We start from the raw sequence: 21,105 nt of genomic DNA on the forward strand, positions 1-21,105 counted from the left end.
TCAATACGATACAGGAGTGAGACAAAACCTACATACGTATAGTGCACGGAGTTTGTGTGAAGGTAAGAGAAAATAAATCAAAAGAAAATAATACAAAGAGAAAGTAAAAGAAAAGGAAAAAATAAGAAAAATTGGAATATAGCGGATAGTGTGTGAACAGCGTATTCTATTTTACTCTACGCGGCTTCCAAAGGTATCGTATAGTTTTATTTCATTGTGCTCTTAACGAGAATACGAAGCGCTGACCCCTTCAGGACGAGAATGTTAAAATATCAGAGGTACAAAGGAAAAACAGAAGTTTTCTCGATTTTGTCTATATCTATGAAATATTTTCAAATTTTTTAGAGGTACTTTTAATATTTACAACAAACGGATTCAAATAAGATGAAACATTGAGGTAGTAACAAATACTTACTACAAACGTATGATTATCAATCTCAAGTATGATATAATAAATTAATTAAATATAATAAACTATGACGTGTAATATTATAAGAATATTATAGACTAATTACGCATTCTTCGTAAATTTATAACACAGATAGAAAAGGAGGAAGTTTCTTCATCTTTTTATACAATGCCTTCAATAGATTTTGTAAATTATGCCATGGCGTTTCATAATTGATTTATAATATGGCGTTTCCATAATTTATTTACATTATAATGAGTAAGATGTTTTGAAACGAGCTGACGCTATTTAGTATCACTAAAATATACGGATTAAAGAATGTTATTTAATTTTTCTGCTCACGTGATCTTATACTGTATCGTATTGCGAATTATATATTGCAATAAATTATCGTTTCGACAACCGTTTCCATAAAATATAAGAAAGTTATGTCTATATATTTATATCCCAATAGATATAAGCATATACAAACGTTCACGGTCCCATCATTTTGAAAATGTATTAGGACTATCATGTGACTTACAAAAATACTAAAAACTTCATCCATTATCCGCTTCCACTTTTCTCGTAAATTACATTTACAAGAAAATCGCTGGCAACTAACGGCGTAAACACATTATATATAATTACTAGATAATTATTCCATTGCAAAGTGTGTCATCCTGAATGGGTCACAGACAGTACACCGTACAGTAGGGCAGGTAGATAATGTTCGCGATGGAAACTACTCGATCGACACAGTGTCTTTTTGTAAAGTTTCTTAAAACGGTATAGAATGGAATATTGTTTCAATGGTTGGAATTACGATGTCTCTGGAATGTTTGTTGCGGTATCTAAGAGTAGTGTGCGACGGATAGTGCTGCTTCGCAGGCACCTGTGCTCATGCGTTGTTTAATAACAAGTGATGCGTGTGTAAATTTCGTGTAGTGGCAGTGGAAACAGATAGTATAGGCCGGCCAGAAGTCAAACCAACATTAACACAAAAAGAAAGAAAGAGAACTACAAGAGACGCTTGTCTGTTACACATCGTGCTTGCTGCCGAAAATAAAATAAAGTGGAGAAATTAAAAAGAAAAGAAAAAGGAATAGAAGGTAAATCTTTTATCTAATCGCTAATCATCTTGTATGTGGGACAACGTTGTTATACAGAAAGATTTATGTGAGTGTGTAACTTGAATGTGTAACAGTAACAAGTAAAAACAGCCAATTGCATTCTAACTAACGTTGCAAATATATACTACTACCAGTAAATATCTACAGACGAATAATATAATACAATCTACTGATGTAGAAACTATGAAATATATACAGACATGAAAATTATTATTTCTCTAAATTTCCAATACATTGAAATGGAATATTTGCGGTGATTTTAACGTATTTCATAATATTCAAAGCATCGTACAGAATATAATTTTCATTGAAAATGTAATAATCTATTCATTGAAATCGAATATCTATCGACTTCAATGATCTCGTGATAATTTATTTCGCAGTTTCTCAAATGATATAAGAAGGCATGAAAAAGAACATAAATGAAACGTTAAACAGAAACATGTGGTAGAAACGATGGATCCGTTGCCAAATGCAAATGAAATACATGAATTGAAGCGTAAATCAAAGTTTACTTACATCGAAACTGCGATTAGCAGAGCGAAGCTCAAAACGAGAAGCTTTTGGTGGTGGACGTGGTTTGGTGAAGCGGGTCAAAGATTTATATACTAATTTAGGTGATTATATTTAAGGGAATAGGAAGAATAGAATAATGAAGGGATACGGCGCGTGGAAAGCATAGCGGCATAAGCAGAATAATTTTACTGCTATTATTCGATCAAGTAAAGCTTCATGCATCTGAAAGAATAATAAAATATAATCATTACGTAAAGACCGTATCGTATGATTGATCACGCACGTGCTTTCTTTTCTCTCAATATCTTTTGGTCTACGATACGTGGTATCGATTCTATTAGTCAGCGCAAGTGAGCTTTAAACATGAGATGAATCTTTTCTTTAGTAATTAAGATGATCTTCAAGCTTGTAGCGGAATGTTTCATGAAGAATTTGGTATCCGTTCAGAATTGCCACATTCCTTTGATTTAATTAATTCCCAACTAGTGTCAATGGATCGTAGATGACTCGTGACGAAGTTAATTTCGGACAATTCCATTTTTAAATTATGTTTCCTATCTTATACGATGAAGATTTTATCATCGTATTATGTAACATGAAGATACTAAATTAATTCAATTAAGATTACATATTAAATTAATATTACATACAGTGATAAAAAATCATTCGTTGATTGATCGAATTAAACGATTACCTAAAAATTAATCCAATGTTGTATGTAATAATATAAATTAAAAATGAATAATCTATTGTGTTATGGTCACCTACGACCCAATAATACTAGTTGAAGATTAAGATTCTATTACAGATAAAATTATATTTAGAAATCCTACATCTTCTTCATTGATCATATTTAACATACTTGAAGTGAAATAGAAACATAAAAATAAATGTAAACGCAGGCTTAGAAAATTAGCTCTGCAAGGAACTCCTGAGGACAGTTTAAGATTTAAGAAAAGTACAGTTAAGAATTGAAAAAAGTAAAATTGGAATGTCGATGTGGTGTCGACTGTCCGGACACTGAAATCTTTGCGTCGAAGAAATGAGAAGTAAATAGTATTAATGATGCTGTCCATTCGTGAGTCGAATGGCGAATTGTACGAATGTATATCCCATGCACTGAGAACTCGTTGCTTCAAACCTTTTATGTCACGAATATCCTGCGCGCGGATGGCTTTTCTTTCGTCCCTCCTCTCTGCAATCAGAAAACCCATTCGTTTCTTTCGTGGGAGCTCTGGGAAAAGGAGATCAGTACGAAGAGCAAAACACTCGAAGAAAAAGAAAAACACACAGGGATATTATGGCACATGGCAAAAGAATCACTTTTATTTGATATTTGAAATGTACAATACATGACGTACAAAAAAGTATGACGAAGGAAATCTCTTTGTTATTGAATTATATACAAAAAGAAAAAAAAGTTGAATAAAACGCATGCTTACTCGAGCTTATATAATGTAGTCGTGAAGCCGCGGACTATATACAAATATTAAAAACGTAAGAAAAATGTACACTCATAAAGTGTATAGGCAGCCACGCAAGCACACACCAAAACGTAAGATGTTTAATGTATTAAGTAGAAAAAGACGATCTGCAACATCGTTTTGTAACATTGCATTGTTCGTAGTATATGAATATTTTTGTCTCTTTTTTTTCATATTTCAAACCTCACACCGTATTCTCCACTTACCCATGAAATGGACCTCCATTTTGTGGATCATATCTACTCGTTCCGTAACTCGTCCATCCGTTTCAACCTGTGAAGAATTATTCTTACTATGTTTCCGGTTCGAATTTTATATAAATCTTATAATAATCTTATATAAATTGTCCTTTAGAAAACCTATGATATATAGCAGATATATCGATGATATAATACAAATAGACAGTAACTAAAAATTGAAGCAAAAGATAAAAAATTACTATGGAAAGAAAACTCGACTTTTTGATCATTCTACTTCATATTTCTAACCTTGCTTCAATCCTCGAATTTAAGAAAATACGACTCAAGATTGAAACTCGAAATTGAATGCAATAAATCAAATTCGAAAATAATATATATTAATTAATAATTCTTTTCATCCAAATATTTTTCTCAAATTTCAATAAGTTTTTTAATACAGACAAACACGATTGAATCAAGAATAACTGGAAGCGCATAGCAGGGCTAGAAAGAAGTAGAAAATCAATCCTTACTTCCGTAGCTTCTGTAACCTCCCAAGCACGCGGCCGGAAGTCCTCCGGAGCGAAGTGCGTGAGCACTTCCTCCACGGTAACGTGTTGCAGCTCGATCATCCTCATAAAAGCACGGAAGCCAACGGTAGCGGCCACTACGCTTTCGTCGGTGGTCGTTTCCTCCGTCAGAACCTGCGTGATCAATGGACCATGACCTTCTCGTTCCACTAATTGAACCAGCGCATTCTGAGCCTCGGGGGTTTTCAACGCAGGGAAATTGTCCGTCCTGTACAGACTCTCGTTTATCTCGTTGACGGAGACACCTTGGCGCACCAAGAAGCCGATAGTAGCCAATTCTCGAAGAGGAGCTTCGCCAGGTCCAAATTCTTTCGCGTGAAGCATCTCCATAATTTCCTCCACCTCTCTCGCGATATTCTCTCTTTGTCTTTCTACGATTTCCTCGATCGTCACTTCTTCTTTCACCTTCACCTTTTCTTTCTTCTTCTTTTTCGGTTTTTCCTCCGTGATTACTTCTCTGGGCTTCTCTTCGAATATTTCTTCTTCGGTTACCACTGTTTTCTTTGCTTTTCGTTGTTTGGCCTCGATTCGTTTCATCTCTTGGACACCGGCTTCAGTGTGCACCTCCGACACAGAGACGGTTTGCAGGGTTTCCGACGTGATTTCAGCGCGATCGACCACCGATTCCACTGTGAAATCTTGCGCTATATCTTCCGTGGCCACTTCTGAGACGACGACTACGCCTTCGCGTTCCTCCACCACCCGTTTTGCACGTTCCTCAGGCTTTGGTACCATTTCGCGCGCCTTCTGATCGTCGATCTTCTTCAGCGACGCGGTTGCTTCCGTCACTAGCGGCTCTTGGATCGGCACCACTTTCTTCGCTCGTGATATCTATGAAATGGAATGTTAAGGTTTAATGTATGAGCATTAAGTGAACGAATAAAGAATCTTGTAGAGGTTGGTCTTATAGTTTGGAATTTTATGAAATAAATTTATCCTTTACTAACATTTTAGTTGACTATGGAGCACAATAATTAATGGCAGCTGTTAATATCGTTTATAGTGATATAATGCATTTAATATCGACATTATATAATTCTAATCGTCATTTGATATATTCTTGGATTATAATTTTCTGATCTTTCTTATCTGAATTAAGATTGTACTCGTTAAATTATTGAAATTTAAGTGCAATTCCATTAGGCGTAAATTGTTTACAAATTTTGTATACCATCTAGCGTAATTGTATATATATTTAATTGTTTTATTTACCTCTGTTGGTTGTTCTTCAATAATCTCTGTCGTTTCGAGTACCTGAGTCTCTTCGACGTCGACAATTTTCCTAAATGTAAAATTTCCATTATAATTATATCTCTTTATATATAAAACGTTTATTACTAACATATATTTAACTACTAATTCTACTGACTTTTCCTCTGGTTGTTCTTTAGGAACCAGCTTCTCTTTGCGCACTTCCTTCTTGTCTATCTTCACACGTTCGGTTTTCACCTTCTCCTTCGTCTCTTTAGCCTTCTTCAACTCTGGCTTCTTCTTTTTCGGTTTCTCCTTAGGTTTAACTTCAGTCACCTGTTCTTCGACCACCTCTTCTTCGTCAAAGAATGCTGTCTTACCCGTTACATCTGAAGGAAGAATTCGTACGATATCCCATTTTTAATTAATTATATACAAATTTTAATGTAGTTAATTTTTAATTGACGGTATAAAATTATCATTAACTTTATATTTTCATGCACTACCTCCTTTAAAATTCCTTATAATTTTTCCTTCAATTTTCTCACAATATTATTTAAATAACATACAAGTTTTTAATATTTAAACGTGAATAACATGTGTATAATTTGGTAGATTTAAAAAAAATGGTACCTGTTACGCGTAGTTTAGCTTTCGTCGTTGCCAAACCTATCTCACTGGTAGCTTTGCACACATAAGTAGCATCGTCTTCTTCGGTTGCGTGTTTAATCGTTAGCGATGTCTTTTTCTCTTCATCGGAGATACGAACTTTCACGTTCTGGGTATTGGAGACCAACTTGTCATTCTTGTACCATACAACGTCTAAAAATGAAAAAATAATGAAATCGAATTCATAAAATGCGTACAAATTAATATTCTATCGAATCAATTTGTAAATTTATATTTATTTTTAGCTGCAACAATAACATTGAAAAATAGCGAATTTTAATTTATTCCACTTTACAATGTATTTGCCATTATTTTATGAAATTCTCTTCAATCTTAATAGTAACATTTTAATTTTAAATGATTTGTACAATTTGTGAACTGACCTGATATGAACATGTAAAATCTAACAATAATTAAACGATGCAATTTTATATGTTTTTTAAAACATATTTCTTCGTATTGGTATACGAGCTATTTAGAACTCAAATTGATCAATTCTGTTTTTTAAAAATTTCTTAATTTTAGTATCAAAGCAACTAGCATTTCCTGTTTCAAAAACAGATTGTCCTTGATGATAGTCTTCTGCATGGCTCATATACTAATTATCCGTGATAATTATTAAAAGTTGTAAAATACCTGGAGCAGGATTGCCAGAGTATATGCATTCGAACACTGCGGTTTCACCTTCCCTCGCATAAACGTCGGTTATCTCTTGGATGAATCGTGGTACAGATTGCGTGGCTAAAATCAGGACACGTAAATTGTGATAACTATTGAATAAGAAAAAGAGAAAAGTCTACGAAACAAAAATCTTTAATAAACGGTTTACCTGATCTCTTGATTGGTGATTGTGCGACTAGCGTGACCCCGATGTCAGTAATCTGGTTAGCCGAACGAGAAAAGAACAAAACACTCGTACACAAAGAAAATCCATGCGAAACAACAATTTTATAAAAAGCATAAGAAATAATTAATCTTATTATACAAGGCTTTTCGTGCAACTTAAACGAGTCATATCTCTTTGTTGATTAAAATTGAAGAAAATATTAGAAGAAAAAGAAGATATTAAAATTTCGATATTAAAGGTAAAACACCTTTTAACTTCGAAGTTTTAAACTGATCAATTTCGGGCCGTGTTATCTTAATATATTTTTATGTAGAATGTTTTTATACAAATGATTGTATCTGTGCAAAAATATTTATATTTTCTCGAAAAAGTAGTGCAAATCTCTTGAAATGATTCATCTTTTTCCTCGAGTATTTTCTTCTAATTTTAATAAAAAAAATGACTATTGACTTGTTTCAATCGTTACGTAAATCAGCCTGTACCTATATTGTTAGTAATTCGATCAACAAGAATACCTGACATGGTGCCTCTTTCATCCTCACTATGATGTTCACTGCATGAAACCTCGGACGTCGACATGTTTCCAGCTAATCCAAGGTTTCCACTGCATTGACTCTCCAGCAACAAAAATTCTTGTAACTCTTCTTGACTATCTGCTGTATGCAATTGTTGAAAAGCTTCCAAATCAATTTCTCTCGGTTCCAAAGGATACATCTTTGGATCCATCATCAAGTTGCCAAAACGACGTTCCTTCGACCACCTTGCTACTGGAATTCTAGATTTCGGATAAGTATGATATTTCCTCGCGTGGTCATATTCCAACGTAGTTTCCATCATCTTTCCAGCGCCATAATGCTCGGTAGCGAATTTATTTTGCCCACTTCCGGTCGAAGCTTCGCTGTTCTCCTCGATAGGCGATAAATAGACGCCAGTTTCTGGTACGTTCAAATGTTCAGAGTGAACGTGGCTCCTTTTCTCAGTTCTCGGAGGTGGAAACTCGTCGAAGTCCAATACGATCTTCTTTTTCCTTTGCGTTCTTAATGATTCCATTTTAGACTCGTCTTTCTCTACCGATATCTTATCGACGTTCTGCGTGGTTTTATTTATCGTTTCATCATTACTAGTCGTATCAAAAGCACGCGTTTCTTCTTTCAATTTAACACTTTTGCTCAGTTTTACCGCGACTAATTTATCGGCGGATTTTATTGGTTTTGATTTTTCCAATCTCGTAGGCGAAGGAGAGTTCGATTTACCCGTTGCTTTCCTCAGCTTCTCGCTCGACGTGGATTCGTTGATCTTTGAACACTTTGCTCGAACCGGAGACGGAGATCTAGCTTTCACGGTCGTCACGATCGTTCCCCTTATTGGCGAGGTCGACTTTTCCAACGTCAAAGGCTTCGACAATTTCACCTTCTGCATATTAGAAGATTTACTCGTGCTACTTCCATCTCGTCTACTTTTCATTGAAACAGTTGTCGAAAGCGATTTCGTCTCCGCGCTCCTTTTCGTCACGGTTTTCTCCTCCAAACTCTCCGATTTCTTTTTTTTCACCACTTTACTTAACCTTTCACCTTTCATCTTCTTATCCATACTTTTTTGTTCGTATCTAATCTCGTATTTGTCATTAGATTTAGATTCAGAACTATTTTCGACATTTTGATCCAAAATCGTTCCTTTCTGAGTAATATTCATCTCCCAAGAATATTTTGTGCTAGTAATCTCTTGTTCGATCTCTGTGGAGTCGGAGAATCTTCTGGACAAGAAGAATCCTTTCGGAGAAGAATCTTCCTCCTCGAAACACCTCTTACCTTCGTCGTCGATGTTCATTAAAGTTCTTGTGGAAGAGAATTCGCTGATCATCGTCGAGCTATCTCTCTGAGAACCTTCGTCCCTAATGGCACGATCGTCCAGGCTATCCGTCGAAAAGCTGCACTCCGCTTCACTCAGCATGCAATCGATCGCCTGTGACTGACGACTCTTACCTCTCAGAGCTTCTTGCATCTCCTCCATTTCGGCCACCCATGATGGTTTCCTGTACTCCTTTGTTCCGAGGATTCCTAATAAATCGAGGGATTATTAGCGATGTATTCGCATCTTCGACCCTTTCAGTCCCATCTTCCAAGCGACGTGATAATTCTTTTTAAGCCTTCGCATTTTAGATCAAAGCATTCTTTTCCGCCTCTTGGCTTTCGAATCATTTCGTGAAACTGTTTGGAACCTTTTTAATTGGAAAATCTGAACGCGAGAATTTTAAAAAGCATGCGTTGCAATTTATAATTTTCAGAAGTTTGAAAATTTCGACACTTAGAAATTTAGAGATTTGATAATTTAGACGTTTAGAAGATTTGGTGATTTAGAAATTCGTAAGTTTAGAGATTTCAGGATCTCAAGTTCTTGAAAGTACATATTTTTTTGTTCTCTGCAATCGTAAAATTTGGAAATTTCGCTACAAGGGTTGTTTGAGTTAATCTGTGGATTAATCCTAAATTAGGAATCTTATGATCATTTTCACATAAAAATTCGAGAGCCAATGGATGGAACTCAAAGGGTCCGAGTAGCTGGCAGAACGCTAAATGAAAGAATATAAAAAAAGTGTATAAAAGTGATAGGATGTGCGTGTCCAGTGTGAGTTTTGAGACATAATATTTATGAGGGAGATATAGGGAGAGCATTGGGAGATTTTCGCTGATGAATCCAATCGAAGAAGAGCGTAGCTGAAAAGAACTCGTATCAAGCAGATTAGCGAAGCTTCTACAACTTTCGAAAATTGCTTCTTCGTTCGGCATGAACGAATCGTTACCTTCTACAGACAGGTACGTCATCGTGGTCGATACACCGAGTGGATTGTGTACTTCGAACACAATCTCACCCGTGTCGTCGGGATACGTTTCGGCTATCGTCAATATCGACGTGCCATCGTCGAATTCCTCGATTTGGAATTCTTCGGACGGCATGATCTCCTGGCCTTGCTTGTACCATTTTCCTTCTGGTTTCGGCTTTCCCTTGACCTTCACTTCCAATCTATGAAAAATAGAACATAAGTAAAAATTGATAAAAGTGATCGAAAATAGCTAGATTTAATAAAATTCTTAACTTTATCCATAAGAAATTATCAATGGTATTAGTATAATAATTAGATATATTGGATAAATTAAATTAATTATTAATGTGCAGTCGGAAGAATCAACTTTGTCTGACTCGAAAGTAACATTCTACTTATTGGGTTGGTAACTAAGTGATTGCGGATTTTATCATTATGGTAGTAATGACAAAATTACAAATGACAATGACAAATAACAAAATTAATTGCCAACCCAATAGATATAGAGTAAAATACAACCGGATTTCTTTGATTCTCAAGTGCAGGTATAAAAATTGTAACGATTTTATTTTCGTAAAAATATATACGATTATTTTTCCATGGGTTCACATTCGCGTGAAAGTTTTCCTAATTGCATGTAACATTATCTTTCTTACCTGGTTAACTCTCCGACTTTGGTAGGAATTAACTGAGGAAGTTTCTTTATTATCTCCGGTGCAGATTCCTCTGTGTCCGTGTCGAACAAGGGAGTTTCCTAAAAAAAAAAGGAATTAAATTGAAAAATTATATTTATAGTTTATAGTTTATAAAAATTATATTTATAGAATAATTATATTTATATTTATAGAAAAATCGAAGTATATGTAAAGTGATTTTTCTGTAGGTACCTTGGGAGATAAGAGATCCTCTTCCGAACCACTCTGCCCTGTAGTAAGAGACGTCGCAACGATCGAGGATGCAATCTCCGAATCTGGTACGTACTCGTATGCTGCGAAGGGAAAAATATTATTATAAAAATGGGATTATGGTTTTCTAAAATGTACATTTCATAAAACATTTCATCTTGATTTTTCATATTCTTGTAATACTACCTTTAATATCAAATTTAAATAGTATTATTCTTATTAATTTATATTATCTTACAATCTGATGTGCAACATTTTCTCACCACACGTTTCGTACCAAATTTAAATAAACGCTATTCGTTCCATCATAACAATTCAATATACAATAAAATCTCATCACACATAATTTTATTATTCGACGCATTAACTATTATCAAATTCTTTCAAATTGTTACTTTTAGTATTACCATTAAGTTTATATTCCTACGTATTATTTTGTCTTTACAAAACTGTCCCATAAATTTCCCCTAAATTTTCTCAAAATCTTATTTATCATCTCGAATTTAATCATCTCTATTATTATCTACAAACAACGATAATTAAATACACGATAAAATTCATTACCTTCCACGATAAGCGACGTCATGCAAACGGCCTCGCCAACAGGATTCACGGCACGACAAGTGTATTCTCCGGCATCTTCAGGGAATACTTCGGTTATGGCCAAACTGCACACACCTTCCGTATCTTGTATAATAGTAATCTCTTTGCCCTCTTTGATAGGTTTGTTGTCGTGGTACCATTCCACTTTAGGCGTAGGTTTCCCTTGGACGATACACGTCAGGTTTGCGCTTTCACCGTCCATGACCCTGACCGGTGACAATCGTTTAACAAACGTCGGTGAAACAAGCTCAACGGTTTCTTCCCATGGTGTCTCCAACATATTTATCGTCGCTGTGCAGGTGACTGATCCGCCAACGTTTTCGGCGCGACAGGTGTACGTGCCCGCGAACTCGGGCTTGATCTCCTTGATCATGAGGATCGATCTGTTCTCTTGCGTCACAATCCTTACCTGTGGCGTGGACTGCAATAGAAATTCACAAATTATTTTGCTCGTAATTTTCAAGACTCTCTGGTATTGTTAATTTCGAGTGTAGATATTTTAAATCTTTAAACAGAAATTGTTTATTATTTGCGATGTTTGAGGATTTCTCCTATGATTAAATTTCGACGAGGATATTTTAGAATTCTAAATGTAAATTGTCCTTTATTCGGTGACTTTTAATAGTTTTTCGATGCAAACGTTCTTCTGAGGATTCCAAGTGCAAACTGTCTTTTATTTATTTCAAATGTTCTCATCGTGGTTAACTTTAAGTGGAAACGTTTGGAATTCTTGATAGAGATCATCGTTTATTTGTAATTTTTTTAGAATTTTTGTTATAAGTAGTTTTCTGCGTATGTATTCTGGTATTTTGACACAAGTGTCTCGTTATTTAGCGAGAGATGTAGTTAACTGTTATTAAGATTCTGAGAATGATACGAAAGCCTTGAACAGAAGTCAAAAGGTGTGAAAAATGAATTTGAAACTATAAGCAGAGAAACAAGTGTGTAGATGTTAAAAAATACAAACGCAGAAAAATATAAGGAGAAACAGGAAAATGAATAAGTAGGAAAGTAGAAAGCCGAAGTACCTCCAGAGGACGAGTTTCGTGGAACCACTGGAAGGAGGCCGTCGGATAGGATTCAACACGTGTTTCCATGATCACGACCTCTCCTTCGGCGACAATCTGTGGTTGTAGCGGCTCGATAAACCTCGGAGCTTTCACTTCGTCTGTCTTGTCCTCGCGTTCTTTTACCGTAACAGAGCCCGAACTTCTCGCCTCTCCAACAGGATTTTGAACTCTAACCTCGTATTTCCCGCCATCTTTCTTCGTCACCTCAGGAATATATAATTCAGTGGTAGTTTCATAAATATTTATCACTCGTTTGTCAGATGGGACAATTTCAGTTCCATTGCGGAACCATTTCACTGTTGGCGTTGGTTTGCTCTCGAAATCGGCTGACAAAGTTAGAGGTTTTCCAAGTTCGGCTACCAAGGCTGGTAAAGGCCTGGTGATTTTTGGTGCTCTTAAAACTTCCGGTTTAGTGACCTTCACCGCAGTGCCGATCACCAAATTAGCTCTGCATTCGGCTCGACCGAATTTATTAACAGCTCGAACGCGATAAATCGTCTCGTCCTCTTTCATTGGCTCCAATATGTGCAATTTTGCTTCACCGGTTTCAGGATTGAAGGTGATTTCTCTACCCTTTTGAGGTTTCAGTTCTTGCTCTCCGCGATACCATTTTACTTCCGGCACCGGTGTTCCAGTGACCACACATTCAAGTAGAGCTGGTTTGTGCTCTTCCACCATGAGAGGCTTAATGGGTGTTGCGAAGTGTGGCGCTACGCCTTCTTCCTCTTTTTCTGTGAAATAGAACGTCGTATGAGTTTATGGTAATTGTAAAGTGGAACGATCACGCAACGATACTGTAAAACTTCATGCAAAATACATTTGCATAATAGGGTAGATTGTACGCAACGAGCATAGAATTTTAATTTCGTTAGAATGCTCGGATGTATATAATTATAATTATCGTTATTTTTATTAATAATTGAAATATTCAAGAATAATTATTAATAAAAATAATGGCTTTTTTAACGTAAAGCGAGTAGGCTTGCCGATCGCGAAAATTTCTTTAATTTAAATAAAAAAGCAAACACTAATTTCTGAAATTTAAAATACAAACTTTTAAAAATTTGTATATATATTTTTATAGATTATATGAGATTTATAAAAAATTGCTTCCCTTTTAATTAAGTGTATCTATATTACCCTATAGAATAAGGAAAACACACAGTAACAACAAAAAACACACGTAAAAAGCATCGTTCACACGTTTGCCAAGAAATTTCATAAATCCATAGAGTCGTAAGCCATTTGTAAAAACTTGTCAATTCCATAAGCCATAAAAAATTGAACGAAAACGATTACACGGACGTCACAACACACAGATCTAGTACCGAATATCACGAGATTCACGGTGGACGTGGCTACTCCAGCAGGATTTGACGCTCTGCAAGAATACATGCCGGCATCCTCTTCTTTCACCTTAGTTATCTCCAACGAGGCTGTCGTTTCGTAGATGGTCATTATATACTTCTCACTGGCGTGAAGCTCCTGCTCGTTTCTGTACCAGGTAATTTCGGGGGATGGACTGCCGAACACTGTACATGTGAATTCTGCGGTTGTTTCTGGTTGCGCGATAACGGGTTGTAGCTTCTGAATGAACCTCGGAGCGATCTTTTTGTCTTTGTCCGTGATGGATATTTCTACTTGCGTACGCTGCTTGCGTCTGCTCTTACGATCCTCCACTTTTTCTTCTTTGATCTTTGTTTCGACCTCGACTACATCTTTCGTGACCACATCTTTAACTTTCTCCTCCACTCTAACCTCTTCTACGGTAACAGTTTCATCGATCACTTCTGCCTTTTCTATAGGAACAGGTACAGGTACCTCTTCTGGTTTCTTTTTAGGTTTCCTCCATGGTATTTTAGCCACTGTTTCTTCCTTCTCTTCTATCTCTTTTGGTTTCTCTAATTTCACTGGTTTCAATTCTGGTACTTTTTCTTCCTTAGGTTTCTCTTCGGGTTTCTCCTTTTTGATAGGTTTCAGAGTTACCTCTTCGGGTACTTCCTTTTCCTGTGGCTTCTTGGGTATCGGTCTAAGACGAACCTCATCTTTCTCTTCTACTACTTCTACCTTTTCTTTCTTGACTGGTTTAAGAACCACTTCTTCTACTTTTTCTATGAATTCTTCGTGTTTCTCGACTGGTTTCAATTCGACTACTTCCTTCTCTTCTTCCGGTTTCTTTGGTCGTCGTTTCTTTATCCTAGAGACTTCTGTTTCAACAATCTCTTCGATTACTGTATCTTCTTTATGTACCACTTCAGGTTTGATCTCTTCAATTTCGACTTTTTCTTCGACGACTTCTTTCACCATTTCTTTCTTCGATGTCCTCCACGGAATTACGGGCGCTTCTACAGGTTTATGTTCTTCGATCTCTTTAACCACCACCTGAGTTATCTCTTTAGCTTCTACTTTCTGTTCCACGACCGTCGTTTCCTCAGAGACCACTTTCTCTTGATCGATCGGTACGACTGTGACTTCTTCTCGGAAATCGACGACCTTCTTCGCCTTTTTGCCAACGCGCCATGGTAATATGGATTCAGGTTTTTCCTCTTCTTTAGGTTTCTCTTCGACTTTTTCAGGGGCCGGCTTCGGAACCGGTTTTAATTTCACTTCCTCCGGTTTCTCCTCTTCTGGTTTCTCGATAGGTTTACCTGGTTTCAGCTTAACTTCTGGCTTCTTTTCTTCTTCCGGCTTCTCCTTTTCTATAGGTTTCAAAATAACTTCTTCTGGTTTCTTCTCATCCTTTGGAAGACGCTTGACGGGCTTTAAAGTAACTTCTTCAGGTTTTTCCTCTTCTGGTTTCTCCAAGAATTTCACAGGTTTCAATTTAATTTCAGGTTTCTCCTCCTCCGGCTTCTCCTTCTTTATTGGTTTCAGAATCACTTCTTCCTTTTCCTCCTCTTCTTTAGGAAGACGTTTAACTGGCTTCAATGTTATCTCTTCAGGCTTTTCTTCTTCTGGTTTCTTCAAATGCTTCACAGGTTTCAATTTAACTTCAGGTTTTTCCTCCTCTGGTTTCTCCTTCTTAATTGGTTTCAGAGTAACTTCTTCCTTCTCCACTTCTTCCTTGGGAAGACGCTTGACAGGTTTCAGTGTCACTTCTTCTGGCTTCTCCTCTACTTCCTTAGGAAGTCGCTTAACAGGTTTTAACGCAACTTCTGGTTTCTCCTCCTCTGGTTTTTCTTTCTTAATTGGTTTCAAAGTAACTTCTTCCTTTTCCACTTCTTCCTTAGGAAGACGTTTAACTGGCTTCAATGATACCTCTTCTGGCTTTTCTTCTTCTGGTTTCTTCAAAGGCTTGACAGGTTTCAACTTAACTTCTGGTTTTTCTTCTTCTGGTTTCTCCTTCTTAATTGGCTTCAAAGTAACTTCTTCCTTTTCCACCTCTTCCTTAGGAAGACGCTTGATTGGTTTTAATGTCACTTCTTCAGGTTTCTCTTCCACTTCTTTCGGAAGTCGCTTAACAGGTTTCAACTTAACTTCAGGTTTTTCCTCTTCTGGTTTCTCCTTCTTAATTGGTTTCAAAGTAACTTCTTCCTTCTCCACTTCATCCTTAGGAAGACGCTTGACTGGTTTTAATGTCACTTCTTCAGGCTTTTCTTCCACTTCCTTGGGAAGTCGCTTAACAGGTTTCAACTTAACTTCTGGTTTTTCTTCTTCCGGTTTCTCCTTCTTAATTGGTTTCAAAGTAACTTCTTCCTTCTCCACTTCTTCCTTGGGAAGACGCTTGACAGGTTTCAATGTCACTTCTTCCGGTTTTTCCTCCTCTTCCTTGGGAAGTCGCCTGACAGGTTTTAACGTAACTTCTGGTTTTTCCTCTTCTGGTTCCTCCTTCTTAATTGGTTTCAAAGTAACTTCTTCCTTCTCCACTTCTTCCTTAGGAAGACGCTTGACTGGTTTTAATGTCACTTCTTCAGGCTTTTCTTCCACTTCCTTGGGAAGTCGCTTAACAGGTTTCAACTTAACTTCTGGTTTTTCTTCTTCTGGTTTCTCCTTCTTAATTGGTTTCAAAGTAACTTCTTCCTTCTCCACCTCTTCCTTAGGAAGGTGCTTGACAGGTTTTAATGTCACTTCTTCAGGCTTTTCTTCCACTTCCTTGGGAAGTCGCTTAACAGGTTTCAACTTAACTTCTGGTTTTTCTTCTTCTGGTTTCTCCTTCTTAATTGGTTTCAAAGTAACTTCTTCCTTCTCCACTTCTTCCTTGGGAAGACGCTTGACAGGTTTCAATGTCACTTCTTCCGGTTTTTCCTCCTCTTGTTTGGGAAGTCGCCTGACAGGTTTTAACGTAACTTCTGGTTTTTCTTCTTCAGGTTTCTCCTTCTTAATTGGTTTCAAAGTAACTTCTTCCTTCTCCACCTCTTCCTTAGGAAGGTGCTTGACAGGTTTTAATGTCACTTCTTCCGGTTTTTCCTCCTCTTCCTTGGGAAGTCGCCTGACAGGTTTTAACGTAACTTCTGGTTTTTCCTCTTCTGGTTTCTCCTTCTTAATTGGTTTCAAAGTAACTTCTTCCTTCTCCACTTCTTCCTTAGGAAGACGCTTGACTGGTTTTAATGTCACTTCTTCAGGCTTTTCTTCCACTTCCTTGGGAATTCGCTTAACAGGTTTCAACTTAACGTCTGGTTTTTCTTCTTCCGGTTTCTCTCTCTTAATTGGTTTCAAAGTAACTTCTTCCTTCTCCACTTCTTCCTTAGGAAGACGCTTGACTGGTTTTAATGTCACTTCTTCCGGTTTTTCCTCCTCTTGCTTGGGAAGTTGCCTGACAGGTTTTAACGTAACTTCTGGTTTTTCTTCTTCAGGTTTCTCCTTCTTAATTGGTTTCAAAGTAACTTCTTCCTTCTCCACCTCTTCCTTAGGAAGACGCTTGACTGGTTTTAATGTCACTTCTTCAGGCTTCTCTTCCACTTCCTTGGGAAGTCGCTTAACAGGCTTCAACTTAACTTCTGGTTTTTCTTCTTCGGGTTTCTCTTTCTTAATTGGTTTCAAAATAACTTCTTCCTTTTCCACTTCTTCCTTGGGAAGACGCTTCACAGGTTTCAATGTCACTTCTTCCGGTTTTTCCTCCTCTTGCTTGGGAAGTCGTCTGACAGGTTTTAATGTAACTCCTGGTTTCTCTTCTTCAGGTTTCTCCTTCTTAATTGGTTTCAAAGTAATTTCTTCCTTCTCCACCTCTTCCTTAGGAAGACGTTTAACTGGCTTCAATGATACCTCTTCTGGTTTTTCTTCTTCTGGTTTCTTCAAAAGCTTGACAGGTTTCAACTTAATTTCTGGTTTTTCTTCTTCTGGTTTCTCTTTCTTAATTGGTTTCAAAGTAACTTCTTCCTTCTCCACTTCTTCCTTGGGAAGACGCTTGACAGGTTTCAATGTCAGTTCTTCTGGTTTCTCCTCCTCTGCTACTATTTTCTTAGCTGGCTTCTTTCCGGGTTGCCATTGTAATTCTGTCTTCTTTCCCAAAACTTCTCCATTCTCCATTGCTTTAGGCTTCTCCATTGGTTTGAGCGTTATTTCTTCAGCTGTTTCTTTCTCTTTGGAGATTTTCTGAATCGGTTTCAAAGTTACTTCCTCTGTTTCTACCTTTTCTTCTGGCTTCCTATCTTTCCTCGTAGGTTTTAATACAACAGCTGTAAAGTCTTCAATTTCAGCCTCTTTTATTTCAGATTTACGTTTTTCAAGTGGTTTCAGTTCTGGTTTCTCCTGTTCCTTCTCTTCTGGTTTCGGTTTTTGGAATGGCTTCAATTTGATCTCTTCTTTCGGCTTTTCTTCGGGCTTTCGTTTCGGAATGGGTTTCAGTTGCACTTCCTCCTTCTTTTCATCTTCAAGTGGAATGCGTTTGACAGGCTTCAGCGTCACTTCTTCCGGTTTCTCCTGTTCTTCTGGTACACGTTCACGTCTGGTAGGCTTCAATACAACTGATTTAATATCTTCAACCTGTTCTTCTTTCCTTTCCGGTATCTTCCGCGGAACCTTCTTATCTCGAAGCCATGGAACCTTTTCCAATTTCTCTTTTTCTTCCTCTGGTTTCTCTTCAGGTTGAACTTCTGGATGAAGTTTCTGCGGAACTTCCGGCTTCTCTTCCTTCAGTTTCTTCCCTCGTATCCATGGAACAGGTACTTCTTCTTCAGGCTGAACTTTTTGCGGAACTTCCGGCTTCTCTTCTTTTAGTTTCTTTCCTCGTACCCATGGAACAGGCACTTCTTCTTCAGGTTGAAGTTTCTGCGGAACGTCCGGCTTCTTTTCTTTTAGTTTCTTTCCTCGTACCCATGGAACAGGTACTTCTTCTTCAGGCTGAACTTTTTGCGGAACTTCCGGCTTCTCTTCCTTCGGCTTCTTCCCTCGTATCCATGGCACCGGCACTTCTTCTTTTGCCTGTTTTTCAGTCGTCTTTTCAGTCTTTTCGACGTCGAGAAGAGTAGTGTCCTCTTCTTCGTGATAAGGAATCTTTTCTTTAGGTTTCTTTTTACCTCTGACCCAAGGAACTGGCACTTCTTTCAGTTTTTCTTCAGACTCGATATCTTCCTTCACATCCAAGATCGTTTTATCTTCTTCTTCCTGGTATGGTGCTTTTTCTTTTGGTTTCCTTTCTTTTCTCCAAGTTTTTACTCTTTCTGTTTTCTCTTCCTCAACTTTCTCATCTTTGTCGATTTTTAATAGCTTGGTATCTTCTTCTTCGACGAATTGTGTCTTATCTTTCACCTTCTGCAAATCTACTTTGTCTAAAGTTTCCTTCCTAATTTCTCTCTTCTCCGTTTTCGTCGGTTTCAGCGTGACTTCTTCCAGACTTTCTCTACGAACTTCTCTTTGCTCAACTTTAGTCTTCTTCAAAGTTATTTTCTCCTCAGTCCAAGGTTTAGTTTCCTGTTTCTTTTCAACTTCTTCTATCTTCTTGACCTGTTTATCAATTTTGATCGTAGTTTCTGTGTCTTTGGAGACTCGAAGAAGGGATGTGTCTTCCTCTTCGGTGAGCACGTCTTTTCTTTCAGGCTTTTTAGATACTTCTTTTACTTCCTTCTTGGGAATTGGTTTCAAATCCACTGCTTCAAGACTTGGTTTCTCAATTTCTCCCTTTTCTGGCCTGGAAGGTTTTAATTCTACTGTCTCTATTTGTTCTTTGGGTATTTCCTTCTTGTCAGGTTTAGTTCTCTTTAAAGTTATTTTCTCATCAGTCCAAGGTTTAAGTTGCTCAACCTTCTCCGTTGAAATCGACTCTTTTCTGAGTTTCTTCACTTGAGTGTCTTTGGTAACATCAAGCAACGTCATGTCTTCTTGTTCTACGTAATCAGTCTTGTGTACGACTTCTTTCACTGTCTTCTCTGTGACGTCTTTCGTGACTGATTTGAGATCCACTGTTTCCAGACTTTCTTTTCGTACCGTAGATTTTATAATCTTTGATGGCTTCAACTCTACCGTTTCTATCGTTTCCTTTTCAACCTCTTTCTTCACAGGTTTCGCTTTCTTCAACGTCACTTTCTCTTCGGTCCAAGGTTTAGGCCCTTCTGGCTTTTCTTCTATTTTCTCTTTCCTCAATTTCTTCAGTTCTTCAGTCTTCGATATGTCTAACAAAGAAGTGTCTTCCTGTTCAAGGTATTCAGTCTTTTCAGTGATTTTTTCAGTGACTTTCTCAGTCACTGTCGTTGGAATAGGCTTCAAGTCCACCTTCTCCACACTCGGTTTTCGAATCGGAAGTTTCTCCACCTTGGATGGCTTTAGTTCCACAGTCTCTATAGTTTCTTTCTCAACTTCTTTTCTTATAGGTTTAGATTTCTTCAAGGTGATCTTTTCTTCCGTCCATGGCTTCGCCTGTTCTACCTTCTCTTCAATCTTCTCCTTCTTTATTTTTCTGATCTCTTCGGTTCTAGACACGTCTAACATGGATGTATCTTCCTGTTCAAGGTAACCAGTTTTCGAGATAATTTCTTCAGTAACTTTCTCAGTCACAGTCGTAGGAACAGATTTCAGATCTACTTTTTCCAAGCTAGGTTTTTCAATATCCTTCTTAACGATCCGCGAAGGTTTCAGTTCCACGGGTTCTATAGTCTCTCTAGGAATCTCTTTCCTGTCAGGTTTTGCTTTCTTCAATGTAACCTTTTCTTCGGTCCAAGGTTTAGCCTCTTCCTTTCTCTTTTGAACAGTTTCGTCCACTTTCTTCGTGGTTTTAATAAATCTAGAGTCTTCTTCTTCCGCATAAGTCTCTGCTGTAGTCTCTTCCAGTCGAGAAATCTTCTCTTCAGTCCTCACATCCTTCGTTACTTCTTTCGTAACATGTTTCAAGTCAACAGTTTCCAGACTAGCTCTTCTAATTTCTTTTTTCTCGATTTTCGCTGGTTTTAATTCAACTTCCTCCAATTTTTCTCTCGGTGTTTCGCGAGGTATCTGTGGAGTTTTCTTTAATACTATAGCTTCTTCGGTCCAAGGCTTAACTTGGGACTCTGTCCCTTGTAATTTGTCCAAAGATGTGTCACGAGATTTCGGTTTCTCTTTTCGCCATGGCGTCGCGTCGCCAAGTCGAGGTCGATGATGAACTCGCCCCTTTCTCCAAGGTAACGATTCATCCCCCGGTTGTAAGGGTATTTCGAGTGGCAATCCATTCTCGTCTAAAGGTAACGGTTCGAGGACAATGTCCTTGCCCGTACCAAAACCTATCGATGGTTTCACGCCGGTTTTCGCGCCTGGTCCCGTTTCTGCAGGAACTTCGTAATACGCTCCTTTTCTCTCTGC

The 21,105-nt window shown here is 37.5% G+C and overlaps 1 protein-coding gene across 2 annotated transcripts in view; it reads right to left on the reverse strand.

Moving 5' to 3' along the window:
• The window catches only part of LOC132904734 (titin), a 239,841-nt gene that overhangs the window by 45,472 nt on the left and 173,264 nt on the right, over positions 1-21,105 (reverse strand). For both annotated transcript variants that reach the window (XM_060955452.1, XM_060955451.1), the window contains 14 exons: positions 13,725-21,101; positions 12,355-13,127; positions 11,288-11,747; positions 10,706-10,806; positions 10,475-10,572; positions 9,798-10,018; positions 8,980-9,054; positions 6,787-6,891; positions 6,115-6,303; positions 5,660-5,870; positions 5,503-5,572; positions 4,234-5,121; positions 3,728-3,794; positions 3,179-3,232 (listed from right to left, as the gene is read on the reverse strand). In XM_060955452.1, the coding sequence (XP_060811435.1) occupies positions 3,179-3,232; positions 3,728-3,794; positions 4,234-5,121; positions 5,503-5,572; positions 5,660-5,870; positions 6,115-6,303; positions 6,787-6,891; positions 8,980-9,054; positions 9,798-10,018; positions 10,475-10,572; positions 10,706-10,806; positions 11,288-11,747; positions 12,355-13,127; positions 13,725-21,101 (10,689 nt within the window). The remainder of the gene's footprint in view (positions 1-3,178; positions 3,233-3,727; positions 3,795-4,233; positions 5,122-5,502; positions 5,573-5,659; positions 5,871-6,114; positions 6,304-6,786; positions 6,892-8,979; positions 9,055-9,797; positions 10,019-10,474; positions 10,573-10,705; positions 10,807-11,287; positions 11,748-12,354; positions 13,128-13,724; positions 21,102-21,105) is intronic.

Source organism: Bombus pascuorum, chromosome 2 (genome assembly GCF_905332965.1).
Source record: "Bombus pascuorum chromosome 2, iyBomPasc1.1, whole genome shotgun sequence".
In the NCBI taxonomy this organism is placed as follows: Eukaryota; Metazoa; Arthropoda; class Insecta; order Hymenoptera; family Apidae; genus Bombus; species Bombus pascuorum.